The following is a 27,149-nucleotide window of genomic DNA, read 5'->3' on the forward strand; positions in this document are numbered from 1 at the left end:
AGAGGCATCCTACCCTAAGTGTATGTTACCCAAAAAGCAATGTTTTCTTCCAGGAAAACCTACTGAGGTTTCAAAACAGCTGGAGGATAAGACAGCAGCAGCAGGGCAGGACATCAGCCTGAGCTGTGAGCTGTCAAAACCGGATTTGAACATCAGGTGGTACAAGGATGGCAAAGCAACCAGAAAAAGCCAGAAGTACGACTTGCAGCAGGAGGGAAGTGGGGCCATTCTGATCATCCATGACTCTACTGCCAAGGACAGTGGGGAGTACCCCTGTGAGACAGAGGACTCCATAACAAAAGCCAGGGTCACTGTGCAAGGTGAGTTGAAAAGCACACTGGGGATGGCATGTAGAGAAGTCGAGGTAAATATCTGCAGCCTGTGGGTGATGTTTTTCTCTTCTGTTTCCTTGAGCAGGATCAATTCTTAGTTTTCAGAAAATATGATGGATTAAAATCTTTTCCTTAAAATAATCTGGAAACCGAATGATTCTCCAGTGTGATGTGGATCTGGGCAGCCTGGTCTGGTGGTTGGTGGCCCCTTGACAGGGGGTTTAAAACTAGATACTCTTTGAGGTCCTTTCCTACTCAGGCCACTCTATGATTCTGTGATCATTCTATGTTTCTATGATCTTGGTTGTTAGTGAGCCAAGAAAAGATGGCAATCTGAATTAGTCTATATTGAATATGTGTAATCAAAACTATATGCAGTTTATCAGATGAGATCCTACCAGCGCATGTATAATGGTATTGAACTTTCCAAGCCAACCAGCCAAATAAACAACAACAGACCCCAAAAGCCCAACAACCAGAAAACAAGAAATGTTCATATCCCAGTGTTTTTGTTAAGTTCAGTGCTCAAGCAAGCAGGAGGGAAGAGCTCCTTCCCCTCTACTCCACACTGGTGAGGCCGTATCTGAAGTAGTCTGCTTATGTCTTCTACTCCCCAGTACAAGAGAGACACAGAGCTGCTGCAGAGTCCACTGCAGGCCCACCAAGAAGATACAGAAGTTAGAGCAACTCTGCTATCAGGAGAGGCTGAGGGAGATAGGGGTGTCCAGCTGGAGAAGGGGAGGAAAGTTCAGATTTTGGAAACCACCACATCAGCTTTAACGGAGTGAACCAGTTCCAAAAGCTGTGTTCCAAAAGCACTGCTAAATAGCCCCTGTGACTCCTCGAGCTTACTACAATAAAAGAACAACACATGGGGTTGTTTAAACGTTGAGGCCAATGCATCCCATTCCTATGGGAGGTAGTGATATGTGGAGGAACTCAGTACAACAGGGTACCTTTGGAAAAGCATGTATAAAACATTAATTGCATCAATCAACAAAATGTATAAGTGAATAACTGTTCAAATCCATTTAGTGCATTTCTTACTTCTATCACGTTTTTAATTCTCATTATAATACCAATAGAAAAGAAGAAAAGCACTTTTTCAGCACTCAGTTTACTACAAAAAGAAAATACTTCATTTAAAGCTTTTGCAGCTCCATCTTATCTGTTTCTTTCTCAAGGATTTGATCATGAATTATACATTCCTGCACAACATGAAATATTTAACTGATGCTCTTCAATTCCTTTTCAGCTTCCCAAACAAAGAAATGAGTTTGAGCACAGGAAAATTTGGGTATACAGCTGTGAATCCACTAACGTCCACAGTAGCTTTCCCCTGTTTAGTGTCCAGATCAATGGGACAGGAGCCTCAAAAGACTTCAGGTTGTCAGCACTGCTCTGTGTGCTGTAATTACAGGAGAAATGTGGATGGATTTTGCAAGTATGAATTTAGGCTTGATGCTCTGAAAATATTCCTGTAGATTTCTAAAGGCTAGGAGGGAAATATATGAGGAAAAAGGAGTGTAATGACTGTTACTAATGCAGTGAAGCTATTCTCTTGTTCCAGAATTTCTTCATGCTGTCAGGAAGGTCACAGCACTGTAGTGGGACACCAAGCAGTCAGGGAGGCTACACTCTCAATGTCCTGGACTCCTTGCCCATACTGTGCTTCTACAATGCTAGTTAATCCCTAGTGCTGTGCTGAAGAGGTCTGACGTGAAGCAGAGATAATTCAGGTCAGGAGTTGTAAGTGATTGCATTCAATTTAATTTTAATAAGTGCGCATAAGATTATAACTGGATAGAAATAGAAGGTTGATACTATGTAGCTATATACAATATCATTAGCTCTGGCTGTCCAAAGTGTGGAACAGTTATTGATCAGCTGGTATTGCCTTTGAGGAAAAGGACAGAGATCTCTCCTAGATTTCATTTAAGGGCTGACCACTAAGGCAGCATCTCTTTCTGGAGATCGCTCCTTTGTGGCAAGACTCAACCTTTTCCATCTTGTCTGAAGGCCTCAGAGTTGATGAGTTTTTCCCATAGATAACATCTGATTATTTATTTACAACTGTTCTTGTGTTATTCCAACTGTACATTACTGTTCTTGTATTATTCTAACCATACATAACTATTCTTGCCTTATTCCAACTGTACATCTGACTGCACAGGGTTCAGTGTAAGTAATGCCCAGAAACCTGAACTTGAGGTACACTTGGGAATTCTCACTGAAATCCCAGCTGATTATTTTTTCCTCTGCAAGATTTCTTGGTATGTTCTTCTTCTTTTCATTCAGAGCCAGGAAGACTGAAGGAGCAAGCTCTTACCTTAGCTTTTGTTGACTTCCACATTTCTCCTCAGGTGGACCAGATTACAGTTAATGAAGAAAGTGACATTAAAACTTCCTCATAGCTTTCTCTGAACTAAATCCAAAGTGTATCTTGTGCAACAGTTGGCTTTACTTGACCTCTTTCTTCCTAACTATAGATATATTAAGAATGTGTCTGTTTGCATCTGCTTTCCAGCACATTTGTTTGTCTGGCTGTCAATACATTGCAGTTTAGATGGCTTGGAAGACATAAATTACATATTTTGCCAGAAATAACAAGAAAGAAAATAGAGTAGATGTTGGATTTCTAGAGTACTAGCAATAACATTTCAGGCAACATCTATCTGACACCTGAAAAATGGGGATGTACTAATAATTTGTGAAAGGCCATTAATCTGCTGTGCTTGCAGGCAGTGGATTTTTGTGGGTGCAGTGCAGCACATCCTCTATGTACCATCTGTTCCTCAGAACAGGTTAACTATAAAGTGAGATGAAGTTGTTCTGGCATGGTGTTTCAAATACAGATGCTCTCAGAGGCAGCTGGGTAGAGGAGGAGGTTCCTATCAGCAATTAATTGGTTACATTAATCTTAGAAGGTATTCTGTCTTTTATGTGTGGAAGGGGGGTGGGGGATCATGGACTACAGTCTATGAATATACTACTGAAGCAGTGCGTTTCTATATGAACTCGGAGGACATCAAGTCAGGCCTTGTTTTGAGTTACACTTGGATGAGGTGATTGGGATAGTGCCTGATGTTATGAGTGTGTCATTCTCTGCAAATCTGTGGGTTCATTTCCAGGGGAAAGCTGAAAATCAAATGTAGCACCTCCTGATTGTGTACAGTGTAATGCTGACTTGTGCTGCATCTGTGTTTTCAGTAAGATAAATGCAATAGTTTTGCTGTTTGCTAGCTAGCATTTTAAAGATAATTCTGGATTTGGATACACCTTTTTTCAGATGTTCCATACAGAAATGCGCTAACAAATTCATTGAGCCATATCCAGTATAATTTGTTCAAATCTACTGACATGAGCGTAGCCATTCTCTTTCACTATTTTACTTACCTTCTACAGCAATTCTTCTTCTGTTAAAGAAAACGTATTCTTGTTGTTCTGGCTGTCTGTATGTATGGCAATTGCACTTCCTTCTGTTTTGGTTTGTTTGTTTGTTTTGCCCGAATGTCGCACATCTGAGAGCCTAATTGCAACAGTAAATCCTCTAACTAATGTGTTGTTTTTGTAATAACTCGTAGGCTTTCTGGTTGTAAATCTTTCCATTCCAAGGCAGTAATATTCCACAATACTCTTGGAAGTCTGTGAAACAGAGACTACCAAAACAGGTTTTAGTTTCTTGGCATAACTAAAGCGATGAGATACTTTTCTAGGTTTCCTCTAGCCTTCTAAATTGATTTCTTCTGCAGGTAAAGGGTGGGGGCAGTAGAGAGTTGGTTTAAATTAAACTGGATGTGATTTCAGTGATTTGACAGTTACCTTTTGAATAACAGAATTACAGCTGGATGGCAAAATGCCTCTTGGTGGCATCGCAGCTGTGATTATCCAGCTAACATAGCTGTCTATCCGAGGGAGTTCACAACAATTTGCCCTTGAGCCGAGCCGGGGCCGCCCGGGCAATGCGCAGCAGTGCCAGCAGATGGCACTCGTGGAGCGCAGCAGCTCCGGAGCTTCTTGCAAAGGAGAAGAAAATTCCGTCGCTCTGTGCCGGGCTCAGGGCTGGGCTCGGTTCACCGCTGGGAGAGAGCCGGGGTTCCCAGACGGTGCCAATGGCGTTAGGCCGTGTATTTTAATATAGATCGTCTGGTTCTGGGCAGATCGTCTGCCCGAGCAATGCCTTATCAGGCCTTTCTGAGAGTTCATAACATAGTGTGAGCAACTGAACAGGCTGGTAGCCCTTCCAACCAGTGGTTTTATGGTTCTCTTTACTACCTTAAGGAAATAAGGAGAGAACTGTTAGACTTTCATAGGCTATAACTACAAATGCTTGACTTTGTGTACTCTCTGCTTTGATCTCATTTTCTTAAAATTTGCTTAATTAGTACAAGATTTGTAGAATTTAAGTTATGAAATATAATAGTATATGAAGTTTAAGAATATGATTTACCTACAATTTATTTTTTATTATGAGAATTTCTGTTCTTTTCTTCCTAGAATAAACTTCAGGCAAAAAAACATTTATATTAAATGTAGATTCATTACTAAGTAGAATGTTTACAAGCATTTAAGGTTCATGGAGGATACTGATGTGATGATCCACAATTTAAAACCTATGCACACAATGACACAGAAGCCAGTTATTCCTATAGATACGAAAATAAGGCATGTTCTCTGTATAATTCTGACTCTGCTAAAATATGCACAGTGTTCCTGAGAATTTTCTATAAGTAATGCCTATGAGAGACAATTGATAATCCTCCAGAAACAGGCTTTAGCTGAAAATTACAGGACCATTAGGAGTGTAGAATCCTGTGTTGAAAGTAGACACATCGGTCTTGCTCTTTGTAGATTAGCATAGTGCCTTTTAAGTCAACCATTAATACCTTATTAAAATATTTACTACTGTTTTGCACACATACTTGAGAGCATTTGTGTCTTTCCAATAACCAGCATTGTTTCTTTATGGATTTCTGTGCACAACAGCATAGGTCTGTTTTAATCCTGTTTTATGGATACAGGAGTTCAAGCTCAGATAAATGGGGAAAACCACTTGGCAGAAATGGGGACTGTGGGTGGCCCTTCTGAACACCAGCTCAGTACCAGGTGCAGTGTAAGTGACCAAAGGCCAGTGAGCTTTAATCCAACAGTGCTATCATCAACCAAGCCACCTCTTTGCTGTGGGAGAACAACCATAAGGATGCAGTGTGACAGACACTCCCAAGCCTTTTGCAGGGGCTCTGGGAGTTAAAAGGGTCCTTTGAGCCCAGGAGATACTGTGCTATTCCCACTGTGCCCTTTCATAGACTTATAGAATCACAAGGTTGGAAAGGACCTACAAAATGATCTTTCCAGTGGGAAAAGCTGTCAAGTTGAAGGTTTAACTGGAGAGCTCTGTCTGTCTTGTAGTTACTGTCTCCAAGGAATGTTTCTTACACATCTCCAAGACAGCAAGGTGCTGGGGCAGCAAGGCAAGCAGGGAAGAGAATGATGAGCAACACTGTGGTAGTAGAAAGGTCTGAGTATACGGTGTGGGAGAACAGCTTGTCCACTCCAGCATGGTGAAATGCAATGTCCAGTTGTTCCCTGTCTGTGAATACAGAGTTGTAGTTGACTACATAAAGTCATTTAATTTCATGTCCCCGTCCCAGGAATGTAGCTGTTCTGTCTGTACAAAATGTCCTTAGGTATCAAGATGTATTTGTGTCCCCCGGCTTCTGTTTAAGTTCAGAGCTCATTCCCTTTTGGTAATTTGATGTTGTCAACTGTGCTTTTATTTGTGAATAGCATGATTTTTGAGAACACCAAAGGTATTAAAGAACAAAGTTCATGTGGTTATTATATTATGCTCATTTTTAGGCTATGGCTATGTTGCAGAAAAAGTCACCCCCTTCCATAGACTTCAAAGCTGAGCACATGTTCTACAGTGAAGATGCAGGTGCCCAAGTAAAAACCATCTTGGAGGGATGGAAGGCTACCCTCAGGTGGGAGCCTGATGGCAGTGTGGATGTCTGCTGCCCAGGTCCTGACCTGCTTGTGCCAGTTGTTGCCCAGGGCAGAGCTGAGGGCAAGTGCAGTGCTGGTTGCCTGGGAAATACCACTGTTACTGGCAAATTTGCTGTAAGGTCACTCTTTCAAAGTACCCTTTTTTTCTTCCAAACATAAGCTCATGGATTATCAAGATATTTTGTTTAAGTATTCCTCTCTCTTTCTGTTTCTCCCTCAAAAAAACAAACAACAACAACAACAAAAAAACAGCCTTCCTAGAACCAAATTCAAAACAATCAAATGGAATTGTTGAGTAGAAGTATCTCTTCCTGATGCATTTTGATGATGTATTTGTAAGGGTTCAGATTTGTTAGCAACTTTCAGTGGTATCTTAAAACTCATTTCCTTCAAAATCATTGCTTCTCAGGTAGACATGGTCATTTGTGTTGGTTGATATTTTAATTATTTTTATTTTTTTGTTTGTTTGTTTAATCTTTCTCACAGATGCATGAGGCTAATACTAAATCTTGTAGAACAGAATATAGTAACAGCCATGGTATAGAGCAATGCAGATGGAGTCCTGTCTCATGTTGCTGAAAATTAATCATTTATGGCTACTACTACTTGAGACTTGCATGAGATTGCTGTGAGACAGGCCAAGAACATTGGTTCAGCAGCTTCTCTTGGCCTGTTAACCAGTGATAAGCATGACAGGCACACCAGAGGCAGCAGGTTTGGTTGCAGCCTGGAGCAGCTGGTGATCCGGCTGGTAGGAGCCCAGCTGTGCCAGGCAGGGGCTGGGTGGCATGGCCTGGGGCTGACTCCTCCTGACCTGTGCTGGGGTGGGAACAGGGACGGGAATAGTTCAAGGGAGAATTTTAATCTGCATAAAATAGGGACTATTTTAAGAATAAGAACCTGTGTTCATAATTTCATTCCCATGAGTGCCTCTTTGCTCATAAATATCTCCTATTTGCATGGAATTGTTTATTGTAATAGCTCTGGTGTTTAGAAGGTACAAATAACATTTCCACTGGGAATAAAGAAGTGTCTTCTCTGACATCTATAATATCTGCCTTGTCTACTTTTGAACTAAGGAGAAGTATTTTGAGAGTAATTTTTAAATAGTTTTCAACAGCTAATGGGAATTCAGGCTTTGATGTATGAGGGATCATCTCAGTGGTCCATTTGCAATATCAGCTTAGAAAAGATGATTCCCAGCACAGCACCCAGCTCTGCTGTGGTGCAGCCCAGTCCCTTCCTCACACTTCTGGGGGCTGTGGCCTCTCCACTGGACCACTGGACTGTACGTGCTCTGTGCCCCCAGTGAGGGATAACTGTACTGAAAGGGGGAGGACAGAAACTCTGAGCCTTTGCTCAGCTGAATGGAGACTGCAGCAGCCTGTGCACAAAGAAGGCAGTGTGCAGGAGTTGTATTTGTGTGCTGTGAGGTGGACCAGAAGTGTTGCTGGGCACTGTTCAGGGTTGATTTGCATCATGATACCAGCTATTTGGCAGTTAGCTTCAATGAACCATTTCTCTGCTGTTGTCTGTTGGTTTAAACTGCAATACTGAATGAAGAAATTGTCTAGTAAATTTATTTATTAGGCCTTTCAAAGCCTAATAACAAAATATGTCAGGCATTAATTTACCTGGAAAGATAATCAGAGACCTTTCATCTGGAGCAGGCAGTCTGGACAGTGTCTGTAAAGTTAATGGGTTATGAAACGAGAAGCTAAGAGGCTGCACAGCTTCAGTCTCTCTAAGGTCCTCTTTGCTGTGAGCAGCACAAGTATGCTGTGTGCCTCTAGAAACACTGCCCAGCCTTCCTCCCTCCTCCACCCCCCACAGCCAATGTCAACTTCGGTGGCAGCAGAACTTTTGCTGGCCTGTACAAAGCGGGGGAATTTCCTGAGGTGCCTTTTAATCCACATGGCTCTGACATTTCTTGTCCAGTTTCTGAGCTGTGGGTCCCAGCTGGAGGAACACAGTGCAGTGTGAAGAAGAATTCAGGAGCTGGAGAGATGGGGGCATGGGGTGGCTACTAGGAGGTCAGGGTTCTTACTTCAGACGGGTGGGTGCAGTGTCCATGCAGCCCCAAGCACATAGTGCCCATTGCACTGCATAGCCATGGGGTTCACTGACAGAGCACCAAGGAGCATAGCTGCTGAGATGCATGAAGGCATGCAGTCTCCTCACAGCAAGGTTAAGTGGCACTATGCTTTAGCTTCTTAACTTTACAGTCAGATTAGTGGCTCAGAGGCCCTTAGTGTTTGCTAGACAGAAGCAGAGATTTTTCAGGGCTGCTGTGTACCACAGCATCCCTTAATGAGCAAAAGCTGCCTGAATCGTTTTGTATATGGGTCCTATCAGTTTAAATGCCACAAGAGTATCTCTGATGTCAGGATCATTGGATCCAGGACTTCTCCCTACAGCAACCCCAACTGCTCCAGCAGTGATATGCACTGTGTAGCCCCTGTTCTCCTGCCACCCCTATGTGTGGTGTCAGCCCCATCCCTGATAGCACCTCATGAGCCCAGATTGGCCATCACCTCCTGCCTCATCTGGGGCCTGTCCTCAGGGGAAGTGCTCTCACCCAGTGCCTTGCTAGGGATGCTCAGTGGTGCCATGACAATGGCTCTGGGCTTCAGTGCCAGCCTATTTAAGGAATGTATTATCTACTTTGGTAATTGGAAGTGTAATGTATTCACTCCCTGCACAGCACAGCTGATGGCTTCATTTGTCACATTCCTTTCTGTGGTTTACGCGGCTGTCACAGTGCAAATAAGCCGATTACATTTCTTCAACATTGCTTTCACAAGGCTAGGCTGTGTGATGTGTAAATCAGTAAACAGAGGATGTCTGACTGCTCTCTTATCTTCTGTGGAGCCTCTTTTGATTAGTCTGGATACAGGAGCTAAAACAGGTGTGGAGGCTGTGAGTTGGGTGTGCTTTCTCTTGGAGGAAAAATAGCTGTGTAATGCTGTGGGTGTGCAGCATATGGGAAGAAGTGAAATATGTTGTGTTAAATGAGCCCTACTTCAGCTAGAGGAGATAGCCCAGTTCCAGCTGCTTCTTATGCCAAATCTAAAGGACACAAACATGACATTTTAAAATATGGAATATCTTAAAGAAACAGGAGCAAGATAATATAAAGTGAGGTAAAATAACATATAGATCAGGAACAACAATCCACAGGCCAGATGCAGCCCGTGGAACATAGTATAACTATGGAGTTAGAGAAAAATTTCTGCTTTGTTCTGTGTGCTTATACCTCAGGAATGAGAGAAACACTCTGCCCAAGCGTTTGTTAGAAGCAGTGTATGACTGTGATGGAGCCTTCCATTAAGAGTGTTTCTGAAAATGTATTACCATCAGACCATTCTCTGTATTAAATCAATATTTAAACATTCTTTCTCCCTTCTCCAGAGAGTTTTCTCTATTTAAAAAACAAACAAACAAACAAAAACAAACAAACAAAAAAACCCAAAAAACACCAATGGGAAATTAGTTGATAGTGATCTTATTTTATATGTTCATTTTTCTGTATCTGCAGCACATCAGAGAGCATGTAATGGGCAGCTTTGCTTTCCATTAGCAGTCTGATGAACTGTGTTTGCCAGATGTGTTAGGTCTGGCCTGCAGGTGAGTCCTGCACCCAGTGGGACCAAGCAGTGAGTAGTGCATGGGCCAGGAGCTGTGCTTCTGTATGAAGTGTCTGCTCAGCCTTTCGCTTTGGAGTTACACTTTCTTTGTGGAAGTTATTTCACCTTCACTGAAAGGTACACTGAAAGTAGTGATAGCTCTGCAGATATCATTGGAGTTAAAGCTTGAGACAGCTCTGCTGAGTTCAGTAAAAGCTGATCTATAATATTGAGAGGGGTATGTCACTTTCCTGCACTGCTCACAGTGCTTTTCTTTGATTACTGCTAAGACTCCTGGCTCCATTGTCCATTAGCTGACATGTTTGTTTCCTCCCATTTGTACTCTCACTTTGCTGAAGTCTGATCACTTTCTGCAAGCAGATGAACTTCTGAATACAGAGGTCTGATGAGATTTGAGCAGAATGATCTCAGAAACTGTTGCAATCAGAAATGTAAAAATTCTTTCTGCTCAATAAAATCTCATGGATATTGCCTAAACTCCTATAAAACCTGTGAGATTAAAAATGGGACTTCTCTGGCCTCTTCCCCTCTCTTGTAACCAGACTGGTCTGGGTGTGCCAGATCTGACTGCTGGTTCTCATGAGGATCTCAGATACCCCAACTCAGTCTCTTTTCACAGAATCACGGAATGACCCGGGTTGGAAGGGACCTCAAGGTTCATGAAGCTCCAACCCCCCTGCCTGGCAGGGCCACCAAACTTCCACATTTACTAGATCAGGTTGCCCAGGACCCCGTCCAAGCTGGCCTTGAACACCTCCAAGGATGGGGCATCCACAACCTCCCTGGGCAGCCTGTTCCAGGACCTCACCACTCTCCTAGTAAAGAACTTCCCCCTAACATCCAACCTGAATCTTCCCTCTTTTTCAACTTAAAACCATTTTCCCTTGTCCTGCTATTAGTGGTCCTTTCAAAGAGTTTACTCCCCTCCTGGTTACAGGTTCCCTTCAGGTATTGAAAGGCTGCAATGAGGTCACCCCGCAGCCTTCTCTTCTCCAGGCTGAACAAACCCAACTCCCTCAGCCTGTCCTCATAGGGGAGGTGCTCCAGCCCCCTGATCATCTTTGTGGCCCTCCTCTGGACCCTTTCCAAAATCTCCATGTCTTTCTTGTACTGAGGGCTCCACACCTGGACACAGTACAACAGATGGGGCCTCACAAGAGCAGAGTAGAGAGAGATAATCACCTCCCTATCCCTGCTGACCACCCTTCTCCTGATGGAGCCCAGGCTACCATTTGCTTTCCAAGCTGCCAGAGCGCACTGCTGGCTCATGTTGAGTCTCTTGTCCATCAGGACCCCCAGGTCCTTCTCTGCCGAGCTGCTCTCAAGGACCACTCCTCCCAGCCTGTACAGGTGCCTGGGGTTCTTCTGGCCCTAGTGCAAAACGTTGCAATTTGCTGTGTTGAACCTCATTAGGTTCACCTGGGCCCACCTTTCAAGTCTGTCAAGGTCCCTCCAAATGGCATCCCTTCCTTCCTCCATGTCAACCGTACCACTCAGCTTGGTGTCTTTTGTGCTAATCCTGTACAGTCCATCTTTTTCTACTTGACTACCTGCCTCTGCATCCTGCCTGCATAGAGCATTGCTCTTGAGCACACAGTTCACGCTATAGAAGAGAGCTAGGTTCAGCTTGTGGGATTTGATGAATGCAGTCTGGAGAGATGCTGCAGTGCTTTCACGTGGCTCCTTGTGACTCTCCTTCTCTTCTCCAGCTGCCAAGGAAGCAATGAGTGGAGAGAGGAGTCCTAGAGTGCCTTGGCCCCCTGCTGGGTGCGAATTCCAGAAGGTGGGGATTGTTCCTCTTCCTTGTGCTCTTTGGTTACTTGTACCTCAGCATTCAGAACTTAAAGTGCCCCTCCCAGCAGATGAGGGGCGGTGCTACTCTGGCTGTGGGACTGTCTGCAGGGTTAGCAGCCTCCAGTGAAGTGCTGGGGTGTGTGAAGTTCTCTCAGTGAAAAAAATCAGCCTTCTGCACTTTTGTGCTGAATATTAACCACGTTTCTGATCATCATAGTTCTGAATTCTACATCTTGTCTCAAAATAAGAAAGCAACAAGTTATTGTTTAAACCGAAGTAAGTAAATAAAATAGAAGCTCTTGCTATGGAAAGAACACTTTTGTTCATTCTCCATAATGCATCTTTTCCTGCTAAGATTAAAAGGTTTTTATGTATCTTCTTCACTTTTCCTTGTGAATTGCCTTTCTCAGGGTCACAGGCTATTTACATATGTATATATATGGGAGGAGGGAAGCACCACTTGTTCTCCAGACATTCATTCTCTTCTCTCATTCCAGGAAATCTCAGCCATGCTTTGCATTTTAGGAACAACACCAGATTTCCAGGAATATTGCAGTGAGTAAAGAGTTTCTTACCACCATAGACTTTGAGGGCACTGGGTTGCCTAATGGTCCTGCTCAGCCAGTATCCCATGCACTGGGTTGTTTTCTGTGACTTGGTTCTCCTTTTTGGAATCATAGAATCCTTAGAGTTGGAAAGGATTTCTGAAGGCCATCTAGTTCAACCCCCCCTGCAGTGAATGAGGAAATCCACAGCTAGATCAGGTTTCCCAGGGCTGTCTCCAGGGATGGGACATTTCCTATCCAGATCCTCTCATTTCCAGCCCCGAGGATTACTGCTCTGAGGCTGCACACCCCACTCATCTACCCATGTGGTATTTCTTCTGGCACATCACTTCGGGTTTTCCCTGAACCTGTGTCCTAAGTATGGTTCTCCTACCCCATGGACTCTGGGCATTGCTCTGTGTGCTCACATCCCAAGTGCTGTGTCTGCACATGCCCCAGAGCCCCCACTGCTCTTGGGCTCCCCTCCAGTGACAGGACAGTGGGGACTTGACTTTGCCATGGATGTGACTGCATCTCACAGGAAGAAGTCCATTCATGCTCCTGTCATGTACAGTGCTAAATAAATTTGGGAGTTGCTCAATAGCTCAACAGAATGACAGCCTTTTTCCTTAAAGATAGATATTGCCTTTAATCAGGTGCTCACTTGCTTTGCTTGAGTAAGCCAAACTCATTCCAAGAACAAAAGGGCTGCCATTGCAATAGCCTGGCTTTTCAATTTCAAACTATCTGCAGATTACAGAATAAATGAAATATTCAGTATACACAAATACTATACAGAATGATATGATACAGACCATTTCATTTTCTTTCATCCTTTTCTAGCTTACTGGCTTTTATGTAATGGGTAGACCTACATCAAAAGCCACGCTCAAGTAAGAACAAACAAATACTTAAAGCACACATTACACATGGCATTCCTAAGCCTTCTGTAAATGATACAGAGTTATTCTTTGAAGAATAGAGAGGCAGTCTAATAAACTTCTCTATGAGACCAGACCATGACACGGTGACAGAGCGGCATTTTTGAGTGCTTGGCATATGTAAGATACCAGCTGCCCTTGGGGGAGAATGTGTATTTGACAACAGAAATAAGGGCAGTCTTTGCTGCTAGGACCCTAGGACACAGTGCAATGTGCATCTTCCAACTCTTTTTAACCGTATCTGTCACTCCTTCAGTAAGGAGATGTGAGCTCCATCTCAGGCAGCACCGCACTGCCAACTTGTCAAGCAATCTCTCATGGTCCTCTTGTAGTATCCCTTACACCTGGGACATGTATTCAGTCTCTGAGGGACTACTTCATTGACTGTCTGTCTCTGCCTGAACATCTTTTCTGCCTGTCAGGGTGCTGGCAGGCTGGGGTATTTCCTGCTGTGACCATGAGATCCTGCTCATCTCCAGGTGGGGGCATATCACTGCAGTCTGACTGCGATCCACTTGCTCTGTGGGTCAGGAGCCAGACATGTATTTAGAGCAGTGTTTGGGAAGGACAGAAGCTCTGGTCAGAAGTGCTATGGGGGACAATACCAGGCCGACTCTCTGAGTATGGGATATACCCTGCAGCTGGAAAACTGACATTCATCCAGAAGGAAAACATCTGAGCAGTTTGCCCAGCCTGTGACACCGGAGGAATGTACACTGCTCAGTGCCTTTGGGACTCAAATGTGATCCATACTGAGTCTGACCAGTGGCTCATCGTGTTGACGCAGAAGCTCTTCTGTTCATATCTTCTGGCTCATTAAGTCCAGACAGTCACTGACTGCAGCCGTAACCCTTCTCTACTTTCATTCCTGTGGGAATCTCTTAGTCAAACATAAAATTTCAGCATTATACAACCAAACTTCATTGTTAGTAAGGCCTGTACAGTAATGCTTATGTTTTCTTAAAATATATGTATGAGTTCTCCCTTATATACACTCATTCCAGTCATTCATAGTTACTATTAATGATTCAGCATTTTTCTGTGGTTTCAGGCTTTCCATGCCACCCATGCTATTTGCCAAACTAAAGTCACTGCTACTTTTTGCACCAGAGACTATGCTACATATCCTGTGGCCAGCCCGCACTGCCATTTAGACCACCTGCTCCCAGTCTGTTCTAGAAGTTTCCCACAATGTCACAATTGCCAATATGAGAAGGATCTCTCTTACAGCACAGCAAAGACTTCAGAGTTTTTATTACAATATTTCAAATGTGAAACAAATCTCTCCAAGTGGGAAGTGACCTCATCCCCTGATCTGAGTCCCCTCTCCCTTGGCACATGGTGGTTCCCTGGGGCATGTCCTTGCCACCAAAGTTCAGCCGATCTTTCTGTATCTCCAGAGACTGTCCCAAAACTACTCATTGCACATTAGTATCAGCTCTCCTTCCAGCATCAAAGTGCAGATGAATCAGCCGGGCTCTTCCTAGGAACTCCCATCTCTCTTCTCACTTCTTAACCAAGCTGAATTTTAGTTCTGATCATGCTTCAGTGTCCACAAAAATGTGATGAAATATCATTAAGCTGTCTGAAATTGAGTTTTATTTTGCTTTCAGAGGGTACTTTGGAAAATTTTTCTTTATCTTTGTCAGCCTTTGTAAGTAGTTGAATGACAGCTTTACCTGTCTCCTGTGATGCCTTGCAATGTGACATGCTCCCTGTGAAGTGCTTTTCTCAGAACTATTATCCTGTATGGTACAAATCACACACTTTATGCCCAGCACCTCCTCCTACTCATGCCATTTTCTCTTAATGCTAGCAGGTCAGACTGTGTCCTGGATGTTATACCTTGTCTGTTGTGTTCCTTCCACCCAAGATATCTGTTCTCATCTCTGATTCCAGGACCTCAGGTCCATTCTCCCTTGTTCCTGATCATCTGTCCAAAGCACAGCCATTTCTGTGTTTCTTACAGCCTGCATCCCCTCTTTAAATGTTGGGCAACAATATCCATCATCCATTCAGATGATGTCCTCAGGAAATAATCATACATCTGTGGCCACTTCACATCATTTGCCTTCTAACTTTCTAGATATCATTGCTAAATTCTCACTGATTCATTTCTTCTACCTTTGTGTAAAAGTGAACATACATATTACGGCATCTCCCTGCTCTTTCCCTTCCTTTCCCCACCATTAATTTCATTTCCCTCAAGCCCAGAGGGAAATGCTGGAAGGATGCACCTTCCTGTGAATGTGCCCATGACTCTCCTAAAGCTTGCCTTGTACCAGTCTCAAGTCTTTCATTTCTTTCCTTTTCTCATTGCATCCTTACATTACTCCCTTAAGAGGGTCCTGGTCACCCAAGTCTCCACATTATGTCTTCACATTTCATCAGTCTTCTTTGATCTGTGCTACCTGGCATCTAGCATTGTCAGTCCTTTCTGGTTTACTTCTTGTAGTCAGTCCTCCTCTTTTTTGGCTATGACATCTAATGGGTCACCCAGTCTGCTCTGATTTATGGTATCTCTCTCCATAAGAGGTTGTGGAAGTGGCACATAACTCCATAAGTAATCCCATTCATCAGAGCAGAGTCAGAATAATCACCTATTTATCTCCTATTCAATAGACTTGCTACAGCACTCATTATGAATTCATTTAAACTGATGCACAGTGTCCCATTATGCACTAATGGTGATGAGAAACATGACAAAACAAATGCCATTTTAAAATTGGGAAATGAATCTGTTCAGCAAGATGTATAACTATGGCTACTCATGAATTCTTACTCTTGCAGTCTTCTGCAGCACACACCTTGTTGTCTCCTCATACCTGAGCTGTACCCTGCTATGATGCTTCTGGCAGAATCAAATCCCCCCCTGCCATGGCTACCAAAACATGTTGCGGCTGCATGACTCCTGCATTCCTACAGCCCACCCCTCAGCACAGCCCCTGTGCAGAGCTCCCACTGTTGCAGTGCTTCTCTCATGACTCTGTAGCACCAGCACAGCCTGAGTCCTTGGTGCTGGGGCTGGGAATTGCCCAATGACTGTGGCCATGCTGAGCGCCCTGACTGTGCTGCACTGCACCATGCAGTCCTGGTATGGCTCTGAATGTTCTTCAGGTCTCTCCCCTGTTCTTATCTTCAGGAGGATGGACTTTGTAGGGCTGTTAAATCTTCCTCTGGCACACCTTTGAAGCCATTACTTCTCATCCTATCACTAGTTAGCTGCTTCTGCTGAATAGTTTTCCTAAGGCAGTGGTTCGGCTCTGTAATGTAGTGCTGCAACCTTCTGTAGAAACAGCCCAAAGGATCCCAGCCATGTGTATGACTGCCCAAGAAGCTGATGTCTGGAGTGGTAGGATGAGTCCAGGAGCTTGTGGAAATCCTTGCCTTGCCATGGAGCCATATGTTTGAAGACTTTGATCACAGCTTTGCGGGGAAAAAAAAAGCACACTGGGAGATGATGGCGAAAAGATTTCTTCAGAAAAAGAAGCATGTGTAGAACAACCCCTCCTCTCGTTATGTTGCTGATGCTCTGGGTGCCCCTGTTCATGCCGAATTGTTCTGGAGGTCAGCCTTGGATAGGAGTGTGTCAGAGGCCAGCAGACCCAGCACTGCTCAGGGGGTTCAAGCCTCTGCCAACCTGGTACAGATAGTGGGGCTGCTAGAATGTGTGATCCCCCTTTCCCCACCCTTCTCTCCCCCCCCCCCCCCAGCCATGTCTAGGCTGTAGGAACAGCAGTGGAGTTGTTGTTGTACCTGTAATGATAGTTCTGACCCTGGATGTCCCACCGCTCACTGGCTGCAGCATCTCCTCTTCAAACTTCTGACTTCTAAGGGCTTTGGTTCATGTGGAAACTTCTCTCAGAGGTCTTGATGAGGAGCAAGTTGGATGCAGTCCCAGAATAGCACCACTAACAAAAGCTCTCACAAACAGCCAACCAAAATGCATCCTGAAGTGAGATCACAGAAATGATGCAAAGCAATCAGATGAGAGACATGGCCATAAAGAGCTGTTAGATTTTTAGAACAGAGCTTCCCTTTGCCTCAGAATAGCAAGAGGATTGCTTTACATGTGCATGTGGCCTTGTAAAATTCCAGTATCTGGGAGTTGTGTGTGTTTAAAACTGCACGAGCAATGCAAGGCGCAGTGTCAGCTTTCAGCTGCATTAAATCAACAGGTGGGTGTGCAGTGCAGGGCCTCCCCAGCTGGAACCACCTCCTCAGAGCCTGTCCTGAGCTGCTGTGTCTCCACCTGGAGCCCAGGGCAGGATCCTGTGCTCAGCCCTGCTCAGGAGGACTGTCCCCTTTGTTCACAGTACTTTGTCACAAAGCCCAGTGACCCATCCAAGCCCTCATCCTCCAGCCCAGCACACTGTCTGTGTGATACAGACTTGCTCCTCGTGGCCATTCACAGAGGTTTGCTCCAAGTCCTCAGCTCCAAATGCAAATAAACAATTATAAGTCATCAATATGTCTGATATCATGGAATTCTTGGCTGGCAACAGCTATCCTGTGTTGTATAATTGAAAGAAATGCAATGGAGTGTTATTTAATAGGTAATCAATCAGTGCTGTACTTGTACACCTGAGCTAATCAATTACTGCAGGAATGCCAGTGCTGGCCACCTGCTGGGAAACCACCTGTGTACATCAGGGCACCAAAATGCTCCCCTGCTTGTTGTGGGTTCATTAACAAAATTTCATGAAGAAATCTTATGTTCATAGATGCCAGTCATCTAATAAATGTTGTAGAGTTGTTTCTCAATCTAAGCTTTTTAATTTTTATTATTCCATAGAAAGTCTGAAAATGTAATAAAAACAGTTTAATAATTCTAAACAAACAAATGAACAAACAAACAAACAAACAAAAAACCTAAAATGGTAATTCAATGTTCCTGACTTGCTTTAAAAAGATCCCAGATTTAAGAAGTAATTAAAAAGTGCAGGAGAAAAAAAAAATACATCCTAGAAAGCCCATCTGTGCTTTGCAAAGTGGCCTCGTTGGTTCTGGGCTGTGTCCTTCAGCCCTGTGCTTTGGGTGCTGGGTGCCTGCCCAGAAGGTGTTCTACAGTCCACTACCTGCATCTCATCATGTGCATCCCACCTGAGCACTGGGATTCTACAGCCCTCTGTATTGCTATTTTATTTATAAAATGTTACCAATAAAGCCAGAAGCTTCAAACAGATTAGATTCATTCATCCAGCCTTCACACAACGTTGAATTACTCACACAAACCAGGCTGTCTGAGGCAACGACAACAATGTTTTCACAAATTGTTTAATTAGACAACTTCTGGGCAATTTCTTCCAATGGTTTCACTTCCCCTGCCCACAGATATTCTGGTGCTCACCACATCTGTCATAACAACCCTTCCTGGATGCTGGAGTTTTGGGGCCAAGCCCAAATTTTTTATTTATTTTTATTTTTATTTTTATTTTTTGCTTTGAAGGACAAAAAGAAGCATAAACAGCAAAGAACCTTCTTTATTTTTTCCTTTTTTCCCCCTTTTTCTTTTCCTTTTCTTTTTTCTCTTTTCCTTTTTTTTCTTTTTCTTTTCTTCCTTTTCTTTTTTTCTTTTTCTTTTTCTTTTTCTTTTTCTTTTTCTTTTTCTTTTTCTTTTTCTTTTTCTTTTTCTTTTTCTTTTTCTTTTTCTTTTCCTTTTCCTTTTTCTTTTTCTTTTTCCTTTTCTTTTTCTTTTTCTTTTTCTTTTTCTTTTTCTTTTTCTTTTTCTTTTTCTTTTTCTTTTTCTTTTTCTTTTTCTTTTTCTTTTTCTTTTTCTTTTTCTTTTTTTCCCTTTTCTTTTCTTCTTCTTTTTTTAAGGAACAAATTATCATCATTTTGTTTGCTTAGCTGAGAACTCAACCAAGGCCTGGCGGGCAGCTCTGAGGGCACTGCAGGGGACTCCAGGCTCAGCTTCATCACCGCAGGCTCAACCAGAAATCCAAGGTCCCTTCTGCAGCCACAGCCATGAGTCACTGATGTCTTGTGCAAGAAAATTCCTCTTCCCATTTTAAACTATGGATGAGAATTTCATCAGAGGGAAGCAGCTTCGGAACAGACGTTCTCACAAACTCATTCTTTGGCTCTATCTGTTTCCAATGAGGCTTTACAATCTGCCCTTCCAATAGTATTCCCATCTTGTCTGGTGGCTTTTATCCAAGTTGGTTAATAATTTCTGTTATCGTCCTTCGAGCCTGAACAATTTTAGCTCCTCCAAATCCCTTGTTGTTCCTTATTAAGACACTAGCTACTACTGGAGAAAGATGACTGATTGCAATAGCTGTAGGCAGAACTCATGCTGATTAACAAATCACTTGAAAATAATATGCTTTTTAGCCATTAGAGTTATTAATAGTATGTTTGCTCCCTTTCTTGGGGCATTTAATGCTCAAGGAATTAGCCAATCTGGAGAGTGAATCTTTTAGTTCATAGTGGACACCAAACTCAATCTGTCTAGCTGGAATGGGACTATACACTCATTTTCTTTTCAAGACTCCACAGAATTTGACATTTTAGTAGAAACTTAATAGCTTGCAGTAATTTTTTTTACTACCTGCAGCAAGATTAGCTGCTAAGATAAGGAGCTGATGGAGCTGGTGAGTGACAGGGCACGTTCACCTCATTTAAAATATGCATAGGGGAAGGGAAACACTTTGGTACAGAAGTGCTGCTGCTGCTTCCCAGGCATCCAACGACCCTCAAAAGACACTGCCGTCACACTGAACCTTGCCTATGGGAGCCTAGTCAGAGAGACAGCAGGTGTTTCTAAATGAAATCTCCATGCTGCCTGATTTTAATGGGTCCTTTACTTTGTAAAACCAAGAATTATTAATTAATATTTATACTTTGTTTACGAGTTAATGGGTAACTGGCTTGGGTAAGATCCCTGGATGATCTATCAGTTCACACTGGGAGTAACTGTCATGCAGAACAAGCAATGCTATTAATCAACACAAAGCAGAAGATCACATGGAGGATATTCTTTCTTGCTCTCTTTTTCAATTTCTTGTCTCCCTCTTTGTTCTCTCCCTCTGTGCACTGTATCATAGAGTGATGGGTAAGACTGTATTTCAGCCTCTCTTGAGGAATGGTTTTGTGGTAAGGAGCCCAACAGCCTCTGGTGTCAATGCTGCTCAACAACCAAAGTTAGTTAATGTGTAGGAAGAAAACAAGTACTTCTGGCATAGATGTGGTCTTGCAGTGCAGAGCAATGTTCACAATAAAATGGCTGTCTGGGATAGAATGGGACTGTTCCCATATGATGAAACAAATATAGGTCTAACCTGGCATAAAAGTCTACAGCAATTAAACAAGTGGCTGTTCATTTTGGTCTTTTAAAGAATTTCATCGTATCCTGACGCTGTAAGCCTTACCAGGAAACTCAGTATGTGAAAACGGAGGAGTAATGCTTGATTTGATTTGATTTGACTTGATATGATTTTTTTTTCTACTGATTACTGTGAATATCACTATGCATTTGAAATACCTATATTTGAATTGCATTAATCTGCAGAGTGTTTGTGAATCTTTTTAAAAATCTAGCAGTAAAATAATGTCTGCTTGGCATTTAATAATGTCAGATACAACAATAAATATTCACTTAGGATGACTGTTTTTTGCACTGTTCTGTCCATCAAAATATGAACAGAAAATGTGTACCATTAGTGCAGAAAATGTCTGGAAAAGATACTCCCTGATTAAGGCAGATGTGTCTGCTGATGGTTTGATTTGGAACATGGATTGCTACAAATGAGTCACATTCCTGGGAAGGGGATTTAACGCTCAACAGGTTCAGGCTCCAGGCTTTCCTCTGGCTCAGTCTCACTGCTCTCTTTCTGCTTCACACTTCTTTCGTACACAACAATTCAGTTGTCCCTTATTAAGAGTGCTCCCTCTGTCACTTCTTCCTCAAGTGCATAACCTTGCTACGCCCAATCATATTAAAGAGTGACTGAAATGGCTTTGCTTTCCATCACAAAAACAGCTGCTACATCAGTTGTAAAATCCTGTCATTTATCTTTTCCCATTTATATCGTCTTATTCAATGCATGAGACAGACACAAATGCTCTGTATTATAGATATTAATAAACCTCCAAATTCTGTGCTATTTCCATGCTGGTTAAACATGGAGTAATCCTTAAATGGAAAAATAAAGCAAGATAAACGCAACCAAAACTCAGAAAACCAAGGTATACAGCTTTTGTCTATGTACAAGCAAATCTTCATCCAAATGGCTTAAAGGAAATAATGGTGATATGCACATTCCATGCAATCATCATAAAAAGGAAACTGTACAACAGAGCATTTGTCAGAAATCACTGTGAGTAAATGACGACTTTCAGGAAAATCAGAAACATTCTTTGCTATAGTCACTGTCTAAAAATGAGGAATAGAATGAGATGAAATGAAGCAAACCAAGAGATCTCCGATGGAAGTTTTAAAACATTACAGCTAAAAGCAGAAGCTGAAATAAAAAAATGAAACTGGTCAGACCCTAGAATTAGAGATTATGTGATAGAAACACATTTTGTTAGATTGTGGGTGACATGCAAGCCTGATTTCTTTTAGTTCTATTATAAGAAACATCACTGGATTCAAAATATCTTGGTGTGGTTTTCAATCATACTTCCATTTTACAGATAGATTTTCAGTTCAATACTAACGGTGTCCTTTGAGAAACGAGCAACTACATAGCTGATGTATACATATTTAGTATGCACATGGCAATCAATTCTGGAGGGGCTGGAATTACATGATCTTGAAAGGTCCCTCCAGACAACTGTTCTGTGATTCTATGATATATTCTAAGTATACAAATACACAACAATTAAATGTTTATATAACATGTGTAATATATACATATATTTAAGAACAGCAAATCACACACAAAAAAATGTTAGACAAATTTTGGAAGAATGCAAATCCAGTCCTCTGCTCGGATGTGCCCAGCCTGGAGGTTTGCTTCCACTGCAGACCTGGGCCAGTCCAGCTCCGACTCTGACTGGGGATGGAGAACCCACAGCTTCCTTGGGCTCCGGCAGAGTGCCTGGCCATCTTCTCGCCAATAGCGTCATCTTGTGCCTGCTCAAAATGTACCTCACTTCAGCTGTGCCCTCTGTCTCTTCTATGTCCTTCCATGTCCATCTGCCAAGGGCCTGGCATCCCAGAGGGCAACCGGATAGGGGAATAAAATGCCCACTCTACACCTCTCACCCAGCTGCCAATACTCATTCACGCAGCATTGCTTCACGCCACCCATTGCCCATCATGCCTTGGTCTCTAAGTGCTACAAATTAGGAGGTTTTTGAAAATGCACAAGGGCATAGATGTTGAAAATATGTACCATCGCTTGGCTAGCAGAGCTCCAGTTAAGCCTTTTGTGTGTTTCTGTAATACACAGATTTTGTAAGGTAAAGGACGATTTGCACTTTCCCTAATAGCTTACTGATAGTTTGTGTTCATGGCTAACACACACCACAAAGATCTCTCCAGCTGCTTGTCATATCTTTGCAGGCATTGTTTAAAGGATGAACTGTACTGAATAAGTTTCATTCTGTATACATTATTCATCAAAAAAATATTACTTTCATGCACCGCGATTAGTACAGTTGCTGTCCATAGACTTCAGTGTATTTTGCCATGAATTTTTCTATAGCTTTTCAAAGAATACACAGTTCCAGGGTTCTTTTTCTCTGTGCCTTTTTTAAACTTCCTTCAACAATCACTTGTAGCTGGTGATATGTTTCCATTGAAAACCATATTGTGATACAAAGCAGTGTGACAGCTGCAATTTTACACAACATGAAATATCAGCTGAGGAAATTACAAAGAGCATTTCCCTGAAACCACGATTTCAAGAACAAATCAATTACCTCAGTGAAGCTGCTGCTCAGAAATTAAACAACCCTGATTATCCTCAAGTAAAGTTCAGATCTGAGGAACTCACGCTGAGGCCCACTTGGAGTTAGCAGAAAATCTTTATTCTAGGGTAATTGCAAGGAAGGAAGGTTGCGATCCCACACATGTTGATAAGGAAAACCATTATTTATTACCGCTGTTTGTCTTGCTCCAATTCATAGGAAGGAGAGGAGGTTCTTTGATATATGTATACCTGACGTGAGATTAAGAAACAAAGAGTTCAAATGTTGGTCCAACCAGCTTATTACAAATCTTAATCAGGGAGATGGGGAAGGGGAGGACTGGCAACTATTATGAATTAGGGTGATAGGGAAGGGAAAGAGGGCAATAGGAAATATAGGAAAGAAGCAAAAATTGCATAAAGCAGGGATAGTTACCACCAAGACCTAGCAGTGTTCTGTTGCATGCCATTGCAATGCCCCAAGGCAAAAGTGCAGGGAAGAGCAGCAGCAGAGTGGCCGGCCTTAGGCAGCAAGCAGGTAGAGACAGAGCAGGCCCAAGAGGAAGGGGCAGGTTTCAGGTAGCAGGCTCAGGAGAGTCTATCGCCATGCAGGAATCATGTTGTGAAGCACCTGATGTCATGTTTATTGGTCCCTTTTTTATCCTTCTTCTGCTAATGTGGCATTCCTGGGTACTTGGGTAAGAGCCATGTGCAGAACCCCCGAGATGGCATCTCCCTTGAGAAAAGACTGCTTCCCAGCCACTAAGCTGTGGCTTATCTCTTTCTCTATCGTTGCCCTTGGACTGCAAATCTTCACACAAAATATTTCATCAGCTCTGACCGTGATTTGCCTGGACTTGTCCATATGTGTCCCTAGGTTGGATATTAGGAAACATTTCTTTACAGAAAGGTTGTTAAATACTGGAATAGGCTCCCCAGGGAGGTGGTTGAATCGCCATCCCTGGATGTGTTTAAGAGCCATTTGGATGTGGTGCTCAGGGATATGATTTAGCAGAGGGTTGTTAGTGTTAGGGTACTATGGTTAGGCTGCTGTTGGACTTGATCTTCAAGATCTTTTCCAACCTGGGTAATTCTATGATTCTATGATTTAGACAAAGGATTTCTCAACCCTTGACCAGGACTTGTCCATCTGTGTCCTCAGCAAACTTTGAGACAATGGTGTGAAAGAATAATCTCTTACACTGTTTTATAGAGATCCTCAGATGAAACAATAACAGAAATGTATTAGTAGTCTTTGTGTTTAGTTATCCCTCAAGGCAGCCCTATGACTCCCTCATAGCAGCTCCTCATGTCAGAATGCAGCTCCATGGCAGCCTAAAGCTCCCCATGGCATCCCTACAGCTCCTCGTGGCACCCTGCAGCTCCTCACAGAGAGTGGAGGGGTAGCACTGAGCTCTGCTCTCTGACAGCCACAGGGTCTGAGGGAACACATGGAGCTGTGTCAGGGGAGGGCAGGTGGGGGTGAGGGAAAGGCTGTGCCCCAGAGGGTGGTGGGCATGGCACAGCTTCCAGGGCAGCAGGCACAGCCCCGGGCTGCCGGAGCTCAGGGAGTGTTGGGACACCACTCTGACACCAGGTCTGGGTGGTGCTGTGTGATCCCTGTGGGTCCCTTCCAACTTGGAACCTTCTATGTCCTATGGTGACCCCACCACGCAGCTCCCCACGGTCCTGGCACAGTGGCTCTCTGTAGCACCTGACCCTCAAAAAAGCTTTCCCAAATCTCTGATATTTTCATGGAAAGAAACCCACGCAGTTCTCAAGCACCTCTGTAACACATTCCTCCTTATGCTGTTCTATCAGCCAGCTGCAGAAATCCCAGCTGCTGCGGATGCCTGTGCCAAACGATGACCATGCCAGTGATTGTAATCTGGAGTTTGGGCTGTGTTCTAGTCTTGCTTATTTTGCACTGAATACATGAAGGTATAGTCTGCTTCTGTCTTAATTAACATCAGGAAATTTACACGGTTCCCTTTCCACAAAAGGAGAAAGAGAATCACTTTTACCTAAGGTAAATTAGCATGACTTCAGTGAAGCTAATTAAGTTATCCCTAAATTATGTGCAGAAATCAAGGGAAGCGCTTTGTTCTCCCTAGAAGGCTGTCTGTAAAAACACACTGCTTTTTCTCTTTTCTTAGGCTTTCTGCAAAATTACTCCTGGGGAGCCCAAATGCCTCCAACTGCCAGGAGACAACCAGCACTGACAGCTCCTGCAGCACTGAAGGCAGCCATGCAGCCATGCAGAAATGCAGCCATGCAGAAATGCAGCACTGCTCCTTGGCCACTTTGTGTGAAGTGCTCAGGCACTGCCCCCGTCAAACACAGCTCTGTCTATGAGCTCAGCAGCCAGTGATGAAACTCTGGGAAGAGAAGCTGCCTAAGATCCCTTTTATATTCTTGGCAATCATATTTTGAATGTATGAATTTTCACTCAGTCAAAAGCACCGATACACGCTGCAGGTGTGTATCACAAACAGGTTGCTGCTTGTCTCCCAAACAGAAGGTTGTGTTGAGTTATGGAAGTAAAAAATACGTATATGGTACTGTATCCGGTTCTTGAGTACTGTATCCAGTTCTGGGCTGCCAGTACAAAACAGACAGGGATCGTCTGGAAAGAGTCCAGCTGAGGGCCACAAACATGATAAAGGGCCTGGAACATCTCTCCTATGAGGAAATGGGTGACCTGGGTCTGTGCAGCCTTGAGAAAAGAAGACTCAGAGGGGATCTGATTAATGTTTATAAGCATTTAAGTGTGGGAGATAAAGGCACATGGCCACCATCTTTTCATTTGTCTGTGTGGACAGGACAAGGGGAAATGGCCACAAACTGGAGCATAGGAAGTTCCACACCAATATACAAAGGAACTTCTTCACAGTGAGAGTGATGGAGCACTGGAACAGGCTGCCCAGGGGAGTTGTGGAGTCTCATTCTCTGGAGATATTCAAGACCCATCTGGATGCCTACCTGTACAGCCTGCTGTAGAGTGCCTGCTTTGCAGGGGAGCTGGATTCGATGAGCTCTGCAGGTCCCTTCCAACCCCTACAATTCTGTCATTCTGTGACATCTGAAAATGGGGAAGGGGCTTACAAAAATGAAATAACGATTGCATCTTAGGGATGTAGTTGCTGGCTGATACAGCTAGAACACTTGTCATGATAATTCTACACACAATTCTACAAGTTAATTTTGCTCGTTGCTGTTCAGCATAAGTCTGGGAAGCTACCCATTTAAAAAAGATTCTGTGCCAAATGAAATAACCCTCCTTGGAATTGCAGCTGCTCTTTGAGAGTGTGACGTGAGTGGCATGGTGAGGGCTGCAGCAGGGCCGGAGCTGCTCTTGCAGGACCTGGGGCTGCCCCTGGGGGGTGTTGGAACCCTGGGTCCATTCACCTTAATTACTCCATCCTAACCACAATACAGTAAGACACAAACCAATGGCAGACGGCTGTGTGTGATAGAGTTGTGCTGGATGATGTAGCACAACCAGTGACATCCCATAAATCCTAACAGTATTAAGCAGCCATGTATAATTTTGTACCTAAATTCTTTTTAAAATTTGGCTGTATGTTTGAACTAGGTAACTGTTCATCTTACTGATAAGACATGGGGATGCTGGGTGAGGGTGCTGCTTGCCTTCTGCACTTCTTATCTGAGCACTCACAGGAACAATACTAGGCCACAGACACTGTTCCATACCTTGTTTGTTCTGGGTACGTATAATGACAGGACAATACAAAGGGAAAGTCAGTTAAAAAATGAGGGAACAGAGTAAGAAGAAGTGGCACAAGAAACACTGCAATGGGGAGAAATCTTTACAATAAGCAGTTTAAAAGGACATGAAAATAAAAAAAAAAATGTCCCCATCAGCAGAGTATAAATCACAAGTCAACCACTTTAACTCCAGGAACTGCTTAAATTGAAGTATATGTTTGAAAAGAGTTGTGAATCCTTGAAAAAAATGAGTTTACTGAGAGTACGTGCATTAAATAGTTGGCAAGAGACTGCT

At 43.2% G+C, this 27,149-nt stretch overlaps 1 protein-coding gene across 1 annotated transcript; it reads left to right on the forward strand.

Moving 5' to 3' along the window:
• The first annotated feature begins 22 nt into the window (after positions 1-22).
• LOC146752412 (myosin-binding protein C, slow-type-like) lies at positions 23-25,635 on the forward strand. Its single transcript, XM_085531871.1, has 2 exons — positions 23-320; positions 25,282-25,635. The coding sequence occupies exons 1-2, from the start codon at positions 23-25 to the stop codon at positions 25,494-25,496; spliced, it is 513 nt and encodes a 170-aa protein (XP_085387997.1). The 3' UTR covers positions 25,497-25,635.
• The last annotated feature ends 1,514 nt before the right edge of the window (positions 25,636-27,149 follow it).

The sequence above is a fragment of the Coturnix japonica genome, unplaced genomic scaffold (genome assembly GCF_054131305.1).
Source record: "Coturnix japonica strain WE unplaced genomic scaffold, WE-NBRP24 Scf045, whole genome shotgun sequence".
Classification (NCBI taxonomy): Eukaryota; Metazoa; Chordata; class Aves; order Galliformes; family Phasianidae; genus Coturnix; species Coturnix japonica.

Bases quoted from the DNA above. Each gene is read 5' to 3' on its own strand.
- LOC146752412 (XM_085531871.1), top strand. From the start codon at position 23: ATGTTACCCAAAAAGCAATGTTTTCTTCCAGGAAAACCTACTGAGGTT. The intron at 321-25,281 runs GTGAGTTGAAAA...CTCTTTTCTTAG, and splicing joins AGCCAGGGTCACTGTGCAAG to GCTTTCTGCAAAATTACTCC.